The 16,727-nt window shown below is 64.8% G+C and overlaps 1 protein-coding gene across 1 annotated transcript; it reads left to right on the forward strand.

Annotated features, from left to right (window-relative positions):
• The first annotated feature begins 111 nt into the window (after window positions 1–111).
• LOC105105938 (receptor-type tyrosine-protein phosphatase V-like) lies at window positions 112–16,670 on the forward strand. The gene is given in 29 exon segments (XM_064477014.1): window positions 112–317; window positions 403–444; window positions 1,796–1,876; window positions 2,168–2,216; window positions 2,363–2,595; window positions 2,768–3,089; window positions 3,238–3,501; window positions 4,130–4,711; window positions 4,865–5,140; window positions 6,214–6,484; window positions 7,113–7,375; window positions 7,536–7,802; window positions 8,076–8,357; window positions 8,595–8,805; window positions 8,914–9,216; window positions 9,537–9,737; window positions 10,785–10,832; window positions 11,420–11,513; window positions 11,603–11,693; window positions 11,787–11,863; window positions 12,618–12,752; window positions 13,355–13,477; window positions 13,914–14,074; window positions 14,147–14,282; window positions 14,561–14,628; window positions 14,719–14,872; window positions 14,963–15,046; window positions 15,295–15,423; window positions 15,735–16,670. Coding segments are annotated over 27 exon segments (5,388 nt in total). The 5' UTR covers window positions 112–317; window positions 403–444; window positions 1,796–1,819; the 3' UTR covers window positions 16,242–16,670.
• Window positions 16,671–16,727: the final 57 nt, after the last annotated feature.

Here is a 16,727-nt window from a genome sequence, read left to right on the forward strand (position 1 = left end):
GGGACCTTGGGAGGACCCAGGGTCTCTCTAGGCAGAGGATGTGGGTTTGTCTGTGGGCGGGCTGGCTGGGGAGGAGGCGCAGCCCTTGTGGTGCACTTGTTGCTGAATGGAGAGGCTGGGGCTGGGAGGCCGCCTCTTATCTGTCAGAATCTTCTTGCCGCCTCTCCAGAGGCCCAGCGCGAGGCTGCCCCAAGCTGGCTGGGGGCGGACAGGGCTGGCCCCTGTGGCCAGGTGCCCTCTGCGGGCCCGTCTATGGGGCTGGCTGTGGAGTCTGTGTGCCCCCAGCCGGCCCTCTTCGGCGGAGACTCTTGGGGCAGGTCTGAAGCCCCACCCCCTTACCTAGAACCCTGTTTTGCTGTGTCTCTTCTACTTGGATTCTGAATTAGGGTGTTTCCACCCCAGCTCTCCAGACGCTGCCGGAAAGAGCCCCGCGAGGTGCCCCAGGTGAGGTGGGAAGGAGGAGGGGCCAGGACAGAGTGTTTCCCCCTCCTCTTGGCCAGACCAAGGCCTCCCACCTTCCACATCAGTTTCCCTGGTTGCTGCCCCCACCCCCACCTCTTTTGAAAGAGCACACGTGTGCATGAACACACACGCACACACACATGCAGCCTGGAAGACTTGATGGGGCTGCAGGGTCAAGTTTCCTGGCCCCCGTCCAGAGGCCAGTGGGCACTCTGAGGTTCGGGGCCTGATGGAGCGGGAGGACCCCGGGTGGGATTGGGGCTAAGCAGGCTCCCTGCAGGCCTGTGCTCCCACCCCCACTGGCCCCAGGGAGACCAGCTCCCACAGAAGCCGTCTCGCTGCTCGGTTTCTGTACCTGCCTGTTTGCTGCGTGTCCCCCTCCTCACTTCCTGAGTCCCCAGGGCCCAGAGCTCTTTCCTTTCCTCTGCTGTTCCCTCCTGTGACAGCTGGGGGCTTGGGGGGGGGGACATTTCCAGGAGGTAATTGGCTCCAGGCTAGAGGGACCTCTAGGCCAGGCCTCGGAAAGGCTGCTCTGGGCCTTTGAGCAGGTGGGGGCAGGAGGGCCAGGGCCCGTGGGCACCGCTAGTCTGGGTGGGGGAGGTGGGGTTGGCGAGCACGCGTCCTTGGGGGCTGGGAGCGGGATGCGGTCTCTGCTGGGAGGAGCTGGGAGTCCCAGGCTCCAGTCCAGCCCCTCCTCACACTGTGGCCAGCTGGGCTTTCCCTCCCCTGGGGTGTGAGGGTGTGGAGCCACATGCCTTTCTAGGTCTACGGTCACGGAGACTCAAGGCCTCTAGGACGTGCTCCAGTGTCCATCAGCACGTGGGGCCTCAGGAGTACCCAGAAGGGGGCTCACATGCACAGCTGGTCCATCCACACAGGCACCCAGCAGCGCGCCCCCAGGCAATGTCACCAGGATCTGATCCCAGAGGAACACAAACGCCCCATCCATCTCCATGTGTTGAGAGTCAGACGGCCCTCCTCTCCCGGGGGCAAAGAGTTGGGGGGCTAGCTGCCTCTGTGTGTGTGCCCACCGCCAGAGTTGTCTCTCCTCTGGGTCTCCCCCAGCACAGGGCATGCCCTTACCTGGGAAGCCACCTGCGGGCAGAGGGTAGAGGGGGTGCAGAGTGAGAGGTGAGCTGGTCTGCAGCCTGGGAGCTGCGATCTGCCCCCTTCACCGGGCCCTGCCAAGCTGGGCGCAGTGGGGTCAGGGTCCAGGGTGGAGAGGCTTCCTGCCCCCTGCTGAGATGCAGCCCATCCACCCTTGCCTGCCTGCCAGCCCCCAGAGCAAGGGGCAGGTTGAGGGACTGGCTCCTCCTGCGGCTCTCCCTTGCAGACGTCCGTCCATCTGTCCATCAAGATGAGGCCCCTGGTCCTGTTTGCTGCCCTCCTCTGGCTCGGAGTCTTCTTGGCGCAGGTTAGGTGGGCACTGGAGGTGGGGGAGGTGAGGGGACCCTCTGCTCCCCAGGCCTCCAGGCCCCCTGCCGCTCCGTGGACCCACAGCTGGTCTGCTTCAGGCAGCGGTGCACCCTCCCACCCCAGACGAGGACAGAGTGGTCTGCCCCTAGCTGCCGGCCTCCGCATCTTGGGTATCCTGCGTGATGCCCCGTGGCCAGGTCTAGGGGTGCCAGACGAGAGGACAGCCATCTCTGATCCTGGCTGGACCCATAGCGTCTGCCCACAGCCTCCCACCACCTCCTCCCCACAGGAAGACGAGTGCCCCTCCCTGGAAGGGGGTCCAGGCGGGAAGAGCAGAGGTAGGAGGCTCGCTGGGGGTGCGGGGAGTAGGGCGGGGCCATTTCTCCACCCAGACCCTGTCTCTGCTCTGGCCCTTCCTGCCTTCCATTCTTCTTTACGGCAGAAGGGGTGTGTGGGGAGCGTCTGAACGCACCCTTCTCCCCAGGACCACCTCCAGCCGTGAACGTGAGTGGCCAGGGGACGTCCGCCAGCCTCGCTCTGAGCTGGGCAGCCCCAGGGCCTGGCAGTGCCAGTCACACCCTCCGTCTAACCCAGCTGAGCCCCCTGGGCTTCCCCGAAGGGCAGCAGCTCAGACCCACACCAACGTGTTCAGCTTTGAGTTCCAGGACCTGGTGCCAGGAAGTCACTACCAGCTGGAAGAGATGGCCCTGCACCCTCGTGGGCAGAGCACCACCGTCGCCCTCACTGCCCACACAGGCGCCTGGCCAGCAGGCAGGGGAGGGGCTGCGGGCACTGAAGTGGACACCCTGGAGGGTCAGGGGACAGGGTGCCAAGTAAGTCGAAGTGTCTGAGGACCATGCCTGGCACAGTGGCCTGTCCAGAGCACTAGCAGCAGGGGCGATGCCCTGGCCCTGAACATGGTGCCTCTGCTTCCGGTGCAGCCCCGTCCACTGTCCAGGCCCTGCGGCTCCACAGCTCTGCGAGCCCGTCCAGCCTGGAGGCCTCATGGGGCACTGCCCCCGGTGGGCAGGATGGCTACCAGCTTCTCCCCTACCACCTGGAATCCCAGGCAGTGGCTCATAACATCTCCGTGGCCCCGGGGACCCTGTCCTACAATTTCAGCGACCTCTTACCAGGCAGCGAGTACCTTTTGGCGGTTACCACCTGGGCCGCCAACCTCCAGGCAAAGACCAGCACCCACCAGTGGACAGGTTAGGCCAGCACTCGGCGAGGCCCCAGGTGGCAGCCAGTCTGGGAGGGGGCAGTCCAGGGCTGTGTGCCAGCGCAGCCGGGCCTCTGGGCTCTGGCTGCTGGGACACTGTTCTGGCCCTTCCTCCAGCCCCGCTGCTCTCCCTCCAGCCCCCGAGGCTCCAGGTCAGCTGGCGCTGCGTGCCCTGGGCACCAGTGCCCTGCAGGCCTCCTGGAACAGCTCTTGGGGCGCCGCCTGGCTACATCTCGCCCTCACAGACCTCCTTGGTGGCCCCAACCTGATGGCAGGGATCAGACGGGGGGTCTCCAGTCACACCTTTGCTCATCTCTCTCCGGGAACCCCCTACAAGCTGATGCTCACAGCTGTTGCCGGGCCCCTTCAGACAGTGGGACCCAACGCCACTGAGTGGACCTGTGAGTGCTTGAAGCAAAAGGGGGACAGGGCAGGATACAGCTGGGGGGTGAGGGCCCAGGACTCTGCAGGGAAGGGTGTGGCCTGGAGGGAGTGTGCTCCTGCAGGAGATGTCCGTGGTGACAGTTACTGTCACTGGAACCCTCTGTGCGCCAGCCCCGTGCATCATCTCATTTACCCTCCAAAACAGCCCCATGTGAGTCGTGTTATCCCCCTGCTACGTTGAGGGGACCAAGGTTCAGAGAGAGGGACCAGGTCCTGAGACTTGCAAGCGTCCAGGCTGGGCTGAGCACACATTTCTGCGCAGAGCAGCGCTGTCTGGCGCTGGTGAAGAGTGGAGAGCCAGGCTGCCTGGGCTCTGAGTCCACTGCTGCCACTCACTGGCTGTGGGTCCCTGGACAGATAGCTCACCCTCTCTGAGCTTCGGTCTCTGCACCTTTAAAGGGGGCAAGAATGGCGGTGTTGGGAGGAGTGTGTGATCTTGCACCAGCACACTCGGTCACTCGATGTATTATCATTTGTTACCGTGTCCACCTGGGTGCGACCTGGCCCTGAGCACAGAGGGGAGCTGCATATGGGCGGGACTGTTCTCACCAGTGCCCAGGTCACATCCTGCTCCCTTCCCCACAGATCCCTCAGCCCCCCTGGACCTGCTGCTCATGCCCCTGCCCCCAGGGCTCTGTGCCAGCTGGGAGGCGGGGCCCGGGGCCCAGGATGGCTACATGCTCAGGCTGAGCAGGCCAGTGGAGAAGACCATCACTCTGGGCCCCAGGGCCCTTAATGCCACGTTCCCAGGGCCCCTGCCAGCCGGACGCTACACTCTGGAGCTGAGGGTTCTGGCCGGGCCCCATGACGCCTGGGCCCAGGCCAGTGCCTGGCTGGAGGGTGAGTCTGGGCTAGGGCGGAGGAGGGTGGGGCCCTGCACCAAGAGGCAGGTGAATTCTCCCTCTCCAGGGACCATGTCCTCTCCCAACTCTGCAGCCCAGCCTGGACAAGGTGACGGCCCTGAGCTGCCCCGGGATGGGCAGGAGGCCAGCGGGGGGCCTGGGAGCCAGACCGTGCTCTACACCGAGGGAGCCCCAGGCCTTCTCAGAAACATCTCCGTGCCACCCGGTGCCACCCCAGGCACCCTCCATGGGCCTGGGGGCCACTACCAGGCGGACGTGGTCTCTTCTCTGGGGAACACCACCCAGAGCCTCCCAGGCCACACAGGTGGGTGCCAGCACTGTGTCGCCCACCTTGGGGCTGGGAGGCTGCGCCTTGGAGGTAGAGACCTAGGTTGGGGAGGGCTCAGGAGGAAAGGGAGGGGCTTCACAGGGCCCCAGACATCATATGCCCCCCTTACCAAACTGCTCCTCTCTCCAGGATCCCTGGCACCCCTGTCTCTGAAAGTCACTGGCAGGGGCAGCCCCTCTGAGCTGGCCATTGGCTGGGTCCCAGCGCCGGGGCAGTGGGAAGGCTACAGGGTCAGCTGGCACTTGGAAGGCAGCCAGAGGTCACCAGGTGGTCTCGTCGCTATGGGCTCAGATCACTCCAGCCCGACGCTGATGGGCCTAGTGCCCGGCTCCTGCTACACCGTGTCGGCGTGGACCTGGGCGGGGAACCTCAGCTCCAGCGTCCAGAGGGCCGGCGCCTGCACCCGTGAGTTTGCGACTGCAGCTCCAGGAGGCCCACCCTGGGCGGTGGCGGGGTCGGGGGCGGTGCCCTCCACGTGCTCCGTCTGGTCGTGCATCTGTCCACGGGGGCCCTTCCTGAGTCTGTCTGCAAGCACTCCCCCTCCCCTGCCCTCTGGGCGGCCAGCCACACGGCCATCCCTGCAGTAAGTATGTAACCGGCGCCCCGTTTCCTGGGTGTGGGTTTAGGTGCTGAAGCTAAAGATTGTGAACCAGACGGTCTCGGGGGAAGGCTGACCAGCAAACAGATGGATTATGCGTATTGCTTTATTTTTTTTGATCTAGCAGCTTTTCGTATTTTTTGATTTTTTTGTTTGGGGGGCATGTAATCAAGTTTATTTATTTAACTTTACTTTTTGTAAATGGAGTGCTGGGGATTGAACCCAGACCCTGGCGCATGCTAAGCACATGCTCTGCGCACTGAGCTCTGCTCTCCCCTGCGCGTTGCTTTTCCTGTCATAGCGTGAACGTTTTGACGGTCTCCTTGAGCCGCATGAAACTCTCTTCTTGTGGGTTAAAATCGAGGACTACGGAGAATTTTATGTGATTCTGGCTAATCTTTTAGGGTTCAGAGAGGGGCCACCTTAGGAAGTCAGGGATGTTTTCCCAGAGAGAGAGAGAGAGCTGAGAAGCAGGTGGGTCTGAGCAGGGTGGGCAGAGGGGCCTTACTGGGCAGAGGGGGCGGGTGTGCACCCAGGCCCTCGGTGGGGGAGTGAGACAGGGAGGGAGTGAGCTTGCAGGGGCTGAATGTCGGCTGAGCTGGGGACCCTGGTCCTAAGGGGTGTGAGATGCAGGCTGGGTGTGGCTGGGTACCATGTGGATCAGACGTCACGCCTTCAAGTTGCTGATGGTTTGTGAAGGAGGCAGGGAGCAGGCGTCAGGGCGGAGCCCTGTGTGTTTTGAGAGGTTTTCCTGGGGAGGAAACGCGGGTGGGCTCCGAGCCCCATGGCTGCCGTGTTTGGAGACCGAGCGGGGTCAGACAGTGGGGGAGGAGGGGCAGGGACTGGGTTGTCCCAAATCTGTCTCCCCCTTTTCCTGCAGTCCCTGCACCTCCCGCCAACTTGAGCCTGGGTCTGGCTGCCCAGCCTCCTGTCCTGAGTGCTTCCTGGAGCCCCCCACCGGGGGGCAGGGATGACTTCCTCCTGCAGCTTCACCGCCTGAGGCCCCCGGCTCTGGAGGGCCAGGACACTCTGGCCCCCGAGGCACACAGCTTTTCCTGGGCCCGGCTGCCCCCAGGCACCGTGTTCCTGGTGTGGCTGTCTACCCTGCGGGGGCCGGACAAGAGCAGCAGCGCCAATGCCTCAGGCTGGACGCGTGAGTGTCCCCTGCCGGGCCCTTCCTACTGGCCACACGTGGGAGTGGGTCCCCAGGGCTGCGTGGCCCCCGACCTCCCTGTGGTCCGTGAGCGGCGGTGGGGTGACTGCTCGCTCAGTCGGCACTGCTGGGGCTCGGGCCCCGCGGTCTAGGAGGAACTGGCAGGTGCCTGCTTCTCGGCAGGCAGCTCCTCTCACTCGTCACCCGAGCCGGTGCTTGGTGACTGGGTCAAGGGTGGGGGAGCAGGGGGCCCTTTGCGGGGGTGGGGCCCAGGTCTGGTCTGTGTTCTTTCCTCCTGCCTTGGTCACTGGAGCTGCCTAAACCGAGTCCACGTGGGGGGCTTAGACCACGGGAACCCTCACTGCTCTGAGCTGGGGTCTAAGACCCAGGGGTCACAGGGCTGCTTCACCTGAGGCCTCTCTGGGGCGTGTGGATGGCCGCCTGCCCCTGAGTCCCTCTGGGTATGTCTAATCTCCATGGATCAGGGCCCACCCCGACGGCCTCGTTTTACCTTAGTAGCCTCTCTAAAGGCCTTACCTCCAAATATAGTCGCATTCTGGGGGTCAGAACGTCCACATGAATTTGGGGGACACAGTTCAGCCCCTGAAACCCTGCTCTCCCCACAGCCCCCCCGCCCCTCCTGTGGTAAATGTGACCAGTGAAGGCCCCACCCAGCTCTGGACATCCTGGGTCCATGCTCCTGGGGGCCGGGATGGCTACCAGGTGACCCTGTTGCAGGCAGGCGTCCGGGTGGGCTCCAGGACCGTGGGGGCGCAGGTGGACAGCGCCAGCTTCTCAGCTCTCACTCCAGGCACTGAGTATGAGGTGGCGGTCGTCGCGCAAGCTGTGCCTCTCTGCGGGGCGGCGGCCAACCCCTCGGGCTGGACGTGTGAGTGGGAGTAGGGAAGGCCGAGGTGGGGGTGGTGGGCAGGCCCTCCTCCGGGACCTCTGCTCCTTCCTTCAGCGGCACCGCAGTGCCCCCAGTCCCTCGCCCCACCTGCACCCCGAGTCCTGCGTGAGGTCAGCGGCCACCGCTCTCCTCCCCACAGCCCCACTGGTGCCCGTTGAGCTGCTGGTGTCGACGCAGGTGGGCAGTGCCGTGGTCAGCCTGGCCTGGGCCAGCGGCCCCCTGGGGTGTGGTGTGTGCTGCGCCCAGCTCTGCGAGGCCGGGCTCCTCTCCCGGGTGCAGCCCCTGGTGCTGGGCCAAGCCCATCTGGCCCTGAGGGACCTCACACCTGGACGCAACCTCTCCCTGTCGGTGCTGTGCCAGGCAGGGCCACTCCAGGCCTCCACCCACCATGTGGTGCTGCCTGTGGGTATGTTGGTGCCTTTCGGGGGGGACAAAGTGCCCCGAGTGCCGTCCATTCTATCCCAACCCCGCTTGTCCAGGTGGGCACCGTGCCCACACCGCCCTGGGGATGCCCCCTCCCTCTCCAGATGGGCGGCATGTCCAGAGGAGATCTTGTTTCCCCACATGGCCGCTGCCCACATCCAAGGTGCAGAAATGCCCGGTCCCCCATGCCTGCTGATTTTGAGCCCCTCAGGGGCTATGCTGACTCCCACATGACACAGAACCCTCAAACCCGCAGAGCCGGACCCCGTGGAGGATGTGCAGTGCCGGCCCGAGGCCACCCGTCTGACCCTGACCTGGACAGTGCCCCCGGGGGCCGTGGACACCTGCCTGGTGGTGGCAGAGTAGCTGGTGGCCGGGGGCAATGCCCAGCCAGTCTTCCAGACCGACACCTCTGGGGACGCCCTCCTGCTATCTGGCCTGGAGCCCTCCACTCCCTACCGCCTCAGCCTCTCTGTGCGGGGCAGCAATGGCCGGGGCAGCCGGGCCGCTACCCTGGTGTGCGCCACATCTGCCCAGGGTAGGCGCCCTCCTCGGCCTCAGAGCCCCGCTCCCTTGGTCTTCCTCCATCCTCATCCGCGCCGCTGAGCTCCAGCCCCTTCCCCTGGCCTTCCGCAGATCGCCCGATGTGGGCTCACGCCCGGGAGCCTGGCCCGGGGGCCCCAGTTCTGGTTCAGAGCATCTGCCAGCCACTGTGGCACGCGCGGCCCTGCCCTTGGAGGCTACTGTCGGGCCTCACTTGTCCTGTCCTCCCTAGCCTGGCGCCCCCCAGAGCTGGCCCCAGCGCCCCAGCTGGAGCCTGGTTTGGGGATGGGCGTGATGATCACACGGGGCATGTTTGGCAAGGATGACGGGCAGATCCAGTGGTATGGCATCATCGCCACCACCAACATGTCGCGTGAGTCCTGGGCACAAGAGGGGGAGGATGACCCTGGCTGCTGCCCGGCAGGGGTGGGTGAGGGGTCCAGGCACTGACCTTGGCAGGATGAAATGTCTGAGGCCGGTGTGAGTCGTGGTGCAGGAAGCAGCTCCAAACATTCTGGACGACGGGGCTGATGTGTTATGAATGGTGGGAGCACCGTGGAAACACAGGGAAGCCCCTCTGCTGGGGAGCAAGGCCATGGCCCCACTGCCCTCTCTGCCCTCCCTGTCCCGGTCCCTGTCCCAGTGACTCAGCCGCCCCGGGAGGCTGTCAACCACACGTGGTACGACCACTACTATGGAGGACACGACTCCTACTTGGCCATCCTGCTCGCCAACCCCTTCCACCCTGGGCCCTGGGCTGTGCCGACCTCCTGGAGGGTGCCTGTGGGGATGGAGGACTGCAGCCAGACTCAGGACATCTGTAACGGGCAGCTCAAGCCAGGTTCCCAGTATCGGTGAGGCTGGGATACTGATGGGGACCCCAAGGCTGCTGGGAGGAGAACTTGACAGTTGCATTTATGGGTTGTTTATGCCCTCTGTCAACAAACGATCTGGGCTGAGTTGCGAAGAGAGAGCATGTGCTGGTCCAGAAGCAGCAGCAGAGTCATTTTGATTGGGCTTCGTGGCAGGCAAGGCAGAAAGGGGTACACCCACCTGTTTACATGGTTCTTTCCTCTGCAAAGCAAGGCGATGGATTCTGTCTTGATTTGCTAGGGTGATGCCAAGGGTACTCAGGTGTCTGTTTCTGGGGCTTCTTGCTCTCAGAATAGGGCAGGAAGAGGAGCGGGGGGCGCTTGCTGTGCAGTCTCAGGGCCCTGAACAGGTGCGGGCGTCGCACCGTCTGTGTGTCTGCTGCTCATGCCTGTCTCCTGGGAGGGCTGGGCCTGCTGCCTGCCCCTCTGCCCCAGGTTCAGTGTTGTGGCGTTCACCCAGTACAGCCCTCCCGAGACCCTCGTCTCCTTCTCTGCCTTCTCAGGTAGGTGGCACCTGGCTGGGGTCCGGCTGGGTCCTGGGGGTGGGGGTTAGTGCTGAGGGGGCTGGTTCATCCCCAGCCACCGGCGGGAGAGCAGGGCTGGGGCCTCAGAGCCAGGTGGAGGTGCTCCTGGTGGCAGCCCTGGCCAGGGTGGGCTGAGGGGGTGGGATGGGTGGAGGCACCAAGGAGACGGCTTGCTGCTGCCACGATCCGGCTCCCTCCAGCAATGCCCCCCTCTGCCTGCTGCCCCCGGCCACCGAGGTTCTGGAACAGCGCTGTCTGGTGGACGCGGGTGGCCGGCCGCAAGTGGGGACCACACATGGAAATAACATTCCTAGTAGCTACGTTAAAAAATAAGCAGTTGAAATTAATCTTAGTAACATTTCATTTAAACCAAGATATCAAAAATAACACACCAACATGTAACCCATTTTTAATGATTAACGAGGTATTTTACGCTCATTTTTTTCAGTAAGTCGTTGGCGCCCTGTGCGCATTTTACACTCACAGCAAATCTTACCTTGGAGCTGCTGTGTAGTCACAGGGGGCATGCGGCCACTGTCCTGGACAGCACAGCTCCAGAAGCCCCGCCACGAGGCAGGGGGCCAGGCCTGCCCTCTTCTTTGCCTCGAGGGAATCCGGGAGGGGCTGGGGCAGGGGTGCTGCTGGCCACTCCCAGTTCCCATCCAGGACGGTCCCCCTGCATCCATCTCTGACCTCGGTTTGGCACCTGGGACTTGTCGCTGCGCCCTCCACCCTGAGGGTCCCAGGTCCAGGGGAGGTTGGCATGTTGCCGCAGGGCAATGGTTGAGGTCGCCCAGTTCACCCGCCCCTTGCCTCCCGCAGAGCTCCGGGCCAGTGTGTCCCAGGCGGCCATGCCCCTTCCTGCAGTGGTGGGCATCGTGGCCGGCTGCGTCCTCTCCCTCTGTGGGGTGCTGGGCCTGCTGTACTGGAGGCGGGCGAAGGCGCAGAGGAGAGTGGGTGGGGCTGGGGCAGCGGGGCTGGAGGAGGCTACCCGGGCTGTCTCCCATGGCCCCTCATCCTCTGCAGGGCAGAGAAGAAGCTGAGTTCCCAGGAGCGGACTGCTTACAACCTGCGGTGAGTGGGCTCCCGCCCTGGACCGGGAGCTGAGCAGCATGGCCCTGCCTGGCCTGGCGCTGTGTCCTGAGGGACCGCACTGCTCACCCCCGCCAGCCAAGTCCTGCGTCAGCTGCCAGCACACCCTCCTCAGCCAGCTCTTCTGGGCCCTCCAGCCTCTATAGCAGACCCCCGGCCTTCTGACCTTACCTTGTCCCGGCTAACCACTTGGGTGGTTTCAGGTCAAATCGCTGCCTTTTCCTTCTTTCTCTCCAACATCAGATCTGTCATCTACCCTCTGGTCATCCCTGCTCCTTCTGGTGACCTCACACGGAGCTCCCGCTGTGAGTGCGTGTGCGCAGGCCCCGGGCGTAGGGGTCCTGTCTGTCCTGCCCCCTCTATTCCCTTGTCCACCTTTCTGCCGGGGTGGCTGGCGGCCCTGCTGTGTGCAGACAACCTCCTTCATGCGGCTTCACTTCAGGGCCGGGGCCCAGGTAGCCAGGCTGTGCAGCCAGGTCTGGGGTCCCTGGTACTGTGCCCACCTCCCACCAGAGCCCAGGGCAGGACTGTACCCACCAGGCCGCTACCCACTCCCTCCCTCTCCCCAGGAGGACCCACCGGCCCATCCCTGCCCACAGCTTCCGGCAGAGCTACGAGGCCAAGAGTGCCCACGCCCACCAGGCTTTCTTCCAGGAGTTCGAGGTAAGGCCTCCGTGGCCCTGGACTCCATGCTGCACTGCCCCTCACGTGCATGGGGGTCACACGGGTCTGCCTCGGCCCCACCTTTGCAGGAGCTGAAGGAGGTGGGCAAGGAGCTGCCCAGGCTGGAGGCTGAGCACCCAGCCAACGCTGCCAAGAACCGCTACCCACACGTGCTGCCCTGTGAGCACAGGTGGCATGGGTGGCGGGGCTGGAGCTTGGCCCGGGGAGGGGCTGCAGGCGCCCGGCTGAGCACACCGCTTCTCCCGTCCTCAGATGACCACTCCCGGGTCAGGCTGGCCCCTCTGGACGGAGAGCCCCACTCTGACTATGTCAACGGCAGCTTCGTCCCGGTAGGGCCGCCCTCGGGGTCCTCATGGGACACACTGTCCTGCTGTAGGGGCAGCTCCTATCCACCAGGGTCACCAGCTTGTGCTTCTTTGGGTCAACACGACGGGCACGTATTCAGGGTCTGCCTTGTGCAGGCGCCGTGCTGGGCCCACCAGAGGCAGAGCCAGGCCACTCATGTTCCCAGCTTCAGAGGACGTGTGTGTGTGCATGTGTCACATCCATCACGTGGGTTGGCAAGCGCTGTAATAAGGGACACGTGTGGTGCTCAGAGCACACTGAAGAAGAAGACGTTTAGTCGACCCAGGAATCAAGGAAGACTTCCTGGTAGAGGGGGCATTGGTTTCTTGAATCCTGGAAGTGAGGAAAAAGGGGCGGATGGTGCAGCTGGAAGGAAGCCGGAGAAGAGCCAGGGGTTGGGAGGGGTGGGGATGAGGCAGGAGAGGGGACTGGGACTGGCTGGAGGGGGAGCTGAGTACTGGATTGGGGACTCGGGTGTACCTGGAGGAGACACGTGGTTGCTGTGGTGTAGAGGGTGGCCTGGGGAGGCTGCTCCGGGCCCGTCCATCCCTTGTCATTGTCCCTTCACGGTGGGGCTGTCTCTGACACCCTCCTGGCTTAAGTTGTCAGTGCACGCGTGTTCATGTGTGTGCACACATGTGCGCCTGTACACGGAGTCCTCTCTCCCGATGCTCACACGTGGGACACTTATAGCTGGGTGCTGGGGGCCCCAGTTAACATGTTCCTCTCCCCTCACAGGGCTACACCCACCGGCAGGATTTCATTGTCACCCAGGGGCCCCTCAAGAAGACCCTGGAGGACTTCTGGCGGCTGGTGTGGGAGCAGCAGGTCCACACCATCATCATGCTGACGGTGGGCATGGAGAACGGGCAGGTGAGCACACCGCAGTTCCTGGAGTGGACGCCAGGTGGCGGATTCTCCCTGCAGGACTGGCCCGGGGCAGGAGGGTGGGTCAGGTTGGAGATGGATGGGGGTCCCCAGGCCTTCCAGGATGGGGCAGGGAGAGGGAACAGGGACTTGGGCAGACAGCGTCCACGGCCTCTGCTGTCTCTCCTTGTGTCCACCTTGTCCCGCCCCAGCCCAGGAGGCAAAGGCGTTTGGAGGCAGATGGGGGTGAGGAGGGCCCCAGGGTGGGAGGCAGAGAGAGGGCACCCTTGCCTTAAACACGCCCAGGCCTGCTCCATGAGGGGCCCTGGGGCAGGCCCGTTGAGCCCCCGGATTGGGCAGTGAGCCAGGCCAGGCCTGCAGGAAGGCCTTTGCACAGCAGCCTGGCAGCTGCCTGGAAGCGCTAAGGGTCACATGAGGGGCCTGGGGTGAGGGTGCTGGAGCCCGTCCAGGGAGAGGCTTCTGGGACAGGTGGCACAGAGAGCAGCATCTCAGCAGGGTGACGGAGGCAGAGGGCTGCGCTGATGAAGCAGGGCTGGCAGGGAGGAAGCTGGGCCCACACTCACCCCCCGCCCCCCTGCTGGCCGTAGGTGCTGTGTGAGCACTACTGGCCAGCCAACCCCACCCCCGTCACCCATGGGCACATCACCGTCCACCTCCTGGCCGAGGAGCCGGAAGAGGAGTGGACCAAGCGGGAGTTCCAGCTGCAGCACGTGCGTGCCCCGGGGTGAGGCGGGGCATTTGAGTGGAGACCCTTGGGGGAGGTGGCCTCACCTCCTGGGTCCCCTGGCTTCCTTCCTCCCGGGGAGGTTGGTGGCTGGGGAAGGGGCCCGGAGGCACAGGGCAGGCTGAGGATTCATCTGAAGTCACAACGAGTCCAAGGTAGAGCGGGCTGAGCAGGGGTGGTTTCTGCCCTGCCCCGCGCTCAGCTCAGGGCCCCCGCCTCACCCCAGACGCCTGCACCCCATTCGCCTTCCCAGGCTGTGACCTCCGGGGGCGGTATGCCCTCTGTCTGATCATCCCAAGGGCAGCTCTGGATGTGGGGAGGCCCGGCCTGCCCTCGCTCTGATGAAGGGAGCGAGGGCTGCAGGGGTCCTGGGTTCAGAGGGGAGGAGAAACAGCGCAGCCCCCCTGCTGCCCCATCCCCAGGCTGCCCAGCAACCAGCACGGAGGGTGAAGCAGCTGCAGTTTACCACCTGGCCCGACCACGGCGTTCCCGAGACCCCCAGCTCCCTGCTGGCCTTCGTGGATCTGGTCCAGGAGCAGGCCAGGGCTGCCCAGGGCACGGGGCCCCTCCTGGTGCACTGCAGGTGAGGGCGGGCAGCGGGGTGCGGGGGCCAGGGGAGGGCTCCCCTTCACCGCCCTGGGCCTCCGTCCCACAGTGCAGGCATGGGCCGCTCCGGCACCTTCGTGGCCCTGTTGAGGCTCTTGCGGCAGCTGGAGGAGGAGCAGATGGTGCACGTGTTCCACGCAGCATACACACTGCGGCCGCACCGGCCCCTCATGATCCAGACCCCGGTGAGGGCACAGCTGGCCGGGCCAGGCAGCCGGACCCTGGGAGGAGATGGGGGTAGACGGCGGGGCCACAGGCTCGGAGGGGCCAGGAAAGGGCCCTGGGGAGGGGCTCAGTCACCTGACCACCAGGGCTTCTGTCTCCCCTTCTGCCAAAGGGGAGGTGGGAAGGCTCCGCCCAGATGCCCCCTCCCCTGCCCCGCTGGGTGTGGCAGGTTAGGGCCTGGAAATCTCCCCCCAGGGCCACAGCCCCTCAGCAGACGGCCTCTCCCCACCTCCCCCAGAGCCAGTACGTCTTCCTGCACAGCTGCCTCCTGAGCAAGGTCCTGGAAGGGCCCTCCAGCTCCTCTGGGTACGAGCCGCTCCAGGGGCCCTTGTTGGGTGGGGCCAGAGGCCTGGGGCCCATCCCTCTCACCAACAGGCCGCCGACTCCTGTCCACAGCAGGGCCGCGAAGACAGGAAGCTGGGGAGCCTCAAGTGGCACCCGTGCTGCCCGCGAGGCCCCCATGCCCCAGCCCATCCCCGTGGGGAACTTCGCGCAGGCGTGCACTCTCAGGGCGGCTGACACCAACACTGGCTTTGTTGGGGAGTACAAGGTGCGCTGCTGGCCAGTGGGGGTGACCACGGGCGTCCCCTCCCGCCAGCACCTCTGGGGCCTGCCAGCCTCACGTGCTCTGCCCTCCCAGCTCCTGCTCCAGGCCCTCAAGGACCATGTCGGCTCTGCTACGACCCCTCCTGGCTGTGAGCAGGAGCACTCAGGGGACGTGCAGGTGGGTGGGACCTGGGCCGGTGGAAACCAGTGGCAGCCTCACGCCCCACCTCATCCCTCAGATGACCATTCTGTTCCCCCGGCGGCGGAGGAGGGCCCCCCTGGCGAGATGCCCGAAGCCTGGCTCTTCCCCCTTAGACAGTGCCCTCTGACTGTTTGTGCTCCCTGGGTGGGTCATCTGGGGGTCCTAGGGCTGAGATGGGCAGGGGACAACCTCAGTCCGGGGGGCTGACCAGCTGTGCTCTGCAGGGCGGGCCTTCTGGCTGCGACCACGTGGTGCTGACTGGCCCAACAGGGCCTGAGGAGTTGTGGGAGCTGGTGTGGGAGTACGGGGCCTGCGTGCTGGTCTCCCTGTGCCCGCCGGATGTCCAGGAGAAAGTGAGGGGGACAGGGGACAGAGGGTGGGATGTCTCAGGAGTTGAGGTGGGGTGTGACTGGGCGGGGAGGGGTTACCTGGCTGAGCAGCCGTGTCTGGTCCCGGCCACAGGAGTTCTGGCCCACAGAGAGGCACCCCATCATCACAAACGGGGTGACTGTGAACTGGGTGGCTGAGAGCAATGTGGCAGGCTGGCCCTGCACCCTCCTCAGCGTCACACACGTGAGCGTCAGGCCACGGGGCTTGGGGTGGTGGGGCCGCAGGGCAGGCCTGAGCCGGTTTCCGGCACCAGCACCAAGGTCTTTGTCCCCAGCGTGGGAGCAGGAAGGAGAGGCCGGTGCAGCGGCTGCAGCTTCCCCGCGGGGAGCCGGGGCAGGAACTCCCAGCTGCCACGCTGCTGCCCTTCCTGGCTGCCATGGGCCAGTGCTGCTCCCGGGAAGCGGGGAAGCCAGGCATGCTGCTCAGCCACTCCAGGTGCTGCTGGACGGGGACTGGGGGAGTGGGCAAACCCCTCACTGCCTCCCCGAGGGCCTCACATCCCACTGAGCCCAGCTTAGAAGGACACAGCCCCCTCCTCACTCAGCCTGACATCTTTCAGGAATCTGCCCCCATCCTACTGGGGCCTGGGGTTGGCTGGCCGTGCCTAGCATCTCTCCCTGGTCCCCAGGCCCAGGCTGGGTTCTCCCATCTCCCTGGGTACCTGGCCCTCCTCCTTGCCCCTAAGGTTCCCCCTCCAACTCAAGACCAATTGCAGCAAGGGTGCGGCCCAGCTGGGCACCTTCCTGGCCATGGACCAGCTGCTGCAGCAGGCAGGGGCTGAGTGCACCGTGGACGTCTTCACCGTGGTCTTGCAGCAGTCAGAGGCCTGTGGCCTCATGATCGCAACTCTGGTGAGAGGCGATCAGGGGCTCAGCCTTGGGAAGGGCTGAAGGGTAGGGAAGGTCCCTCTCCAGCTGCAGGGGGCCTCTGGGCAGCGCCATAGGAGCAGCTGCCAGGTGGCACTGGCGACCACGGCTCTCAGGTGAAGGCACAGGGAGACTGTCCTTGCGGTGTCCTCGCGGTGTCCTCGTGGTGTCTGCCCCCAGGAGCAGTGCATCTATCTCTACAACTGTCTGAACAGCGCGCTCCTGGACGGGCTGCCCTGAGTCGGCACTGGTCACTGGTGTGCCCGCCGGGAGGGCAGGCTGCACGCTTGGCCCAGAGCCGGGAAGGGGCTGAGTCTGGGAATAAAGGATGTGGTCAAGCCTGAGGCCGAGTGCATTCTGTCCATCCACTCTCCAGGAGGAAAGAAACAGCCCAGTGCAAG

Source organism: Camelus dromedarius, chromosome 21 (genome assembly GCF_036321535.1).
Source record: "Camelus dromedarius isolate mCamDro1 chromosome 21, mCamDro1.pat, whole genome shotgun sequence".
In the NCBI taxonomy this organism is placed as follows: domain Eukaryota; kingdom Metazoa; phylum Chordata; class Mammalia; order Artiodactyla; family Camelidae; genus Camelus; species Camelus dromedarius.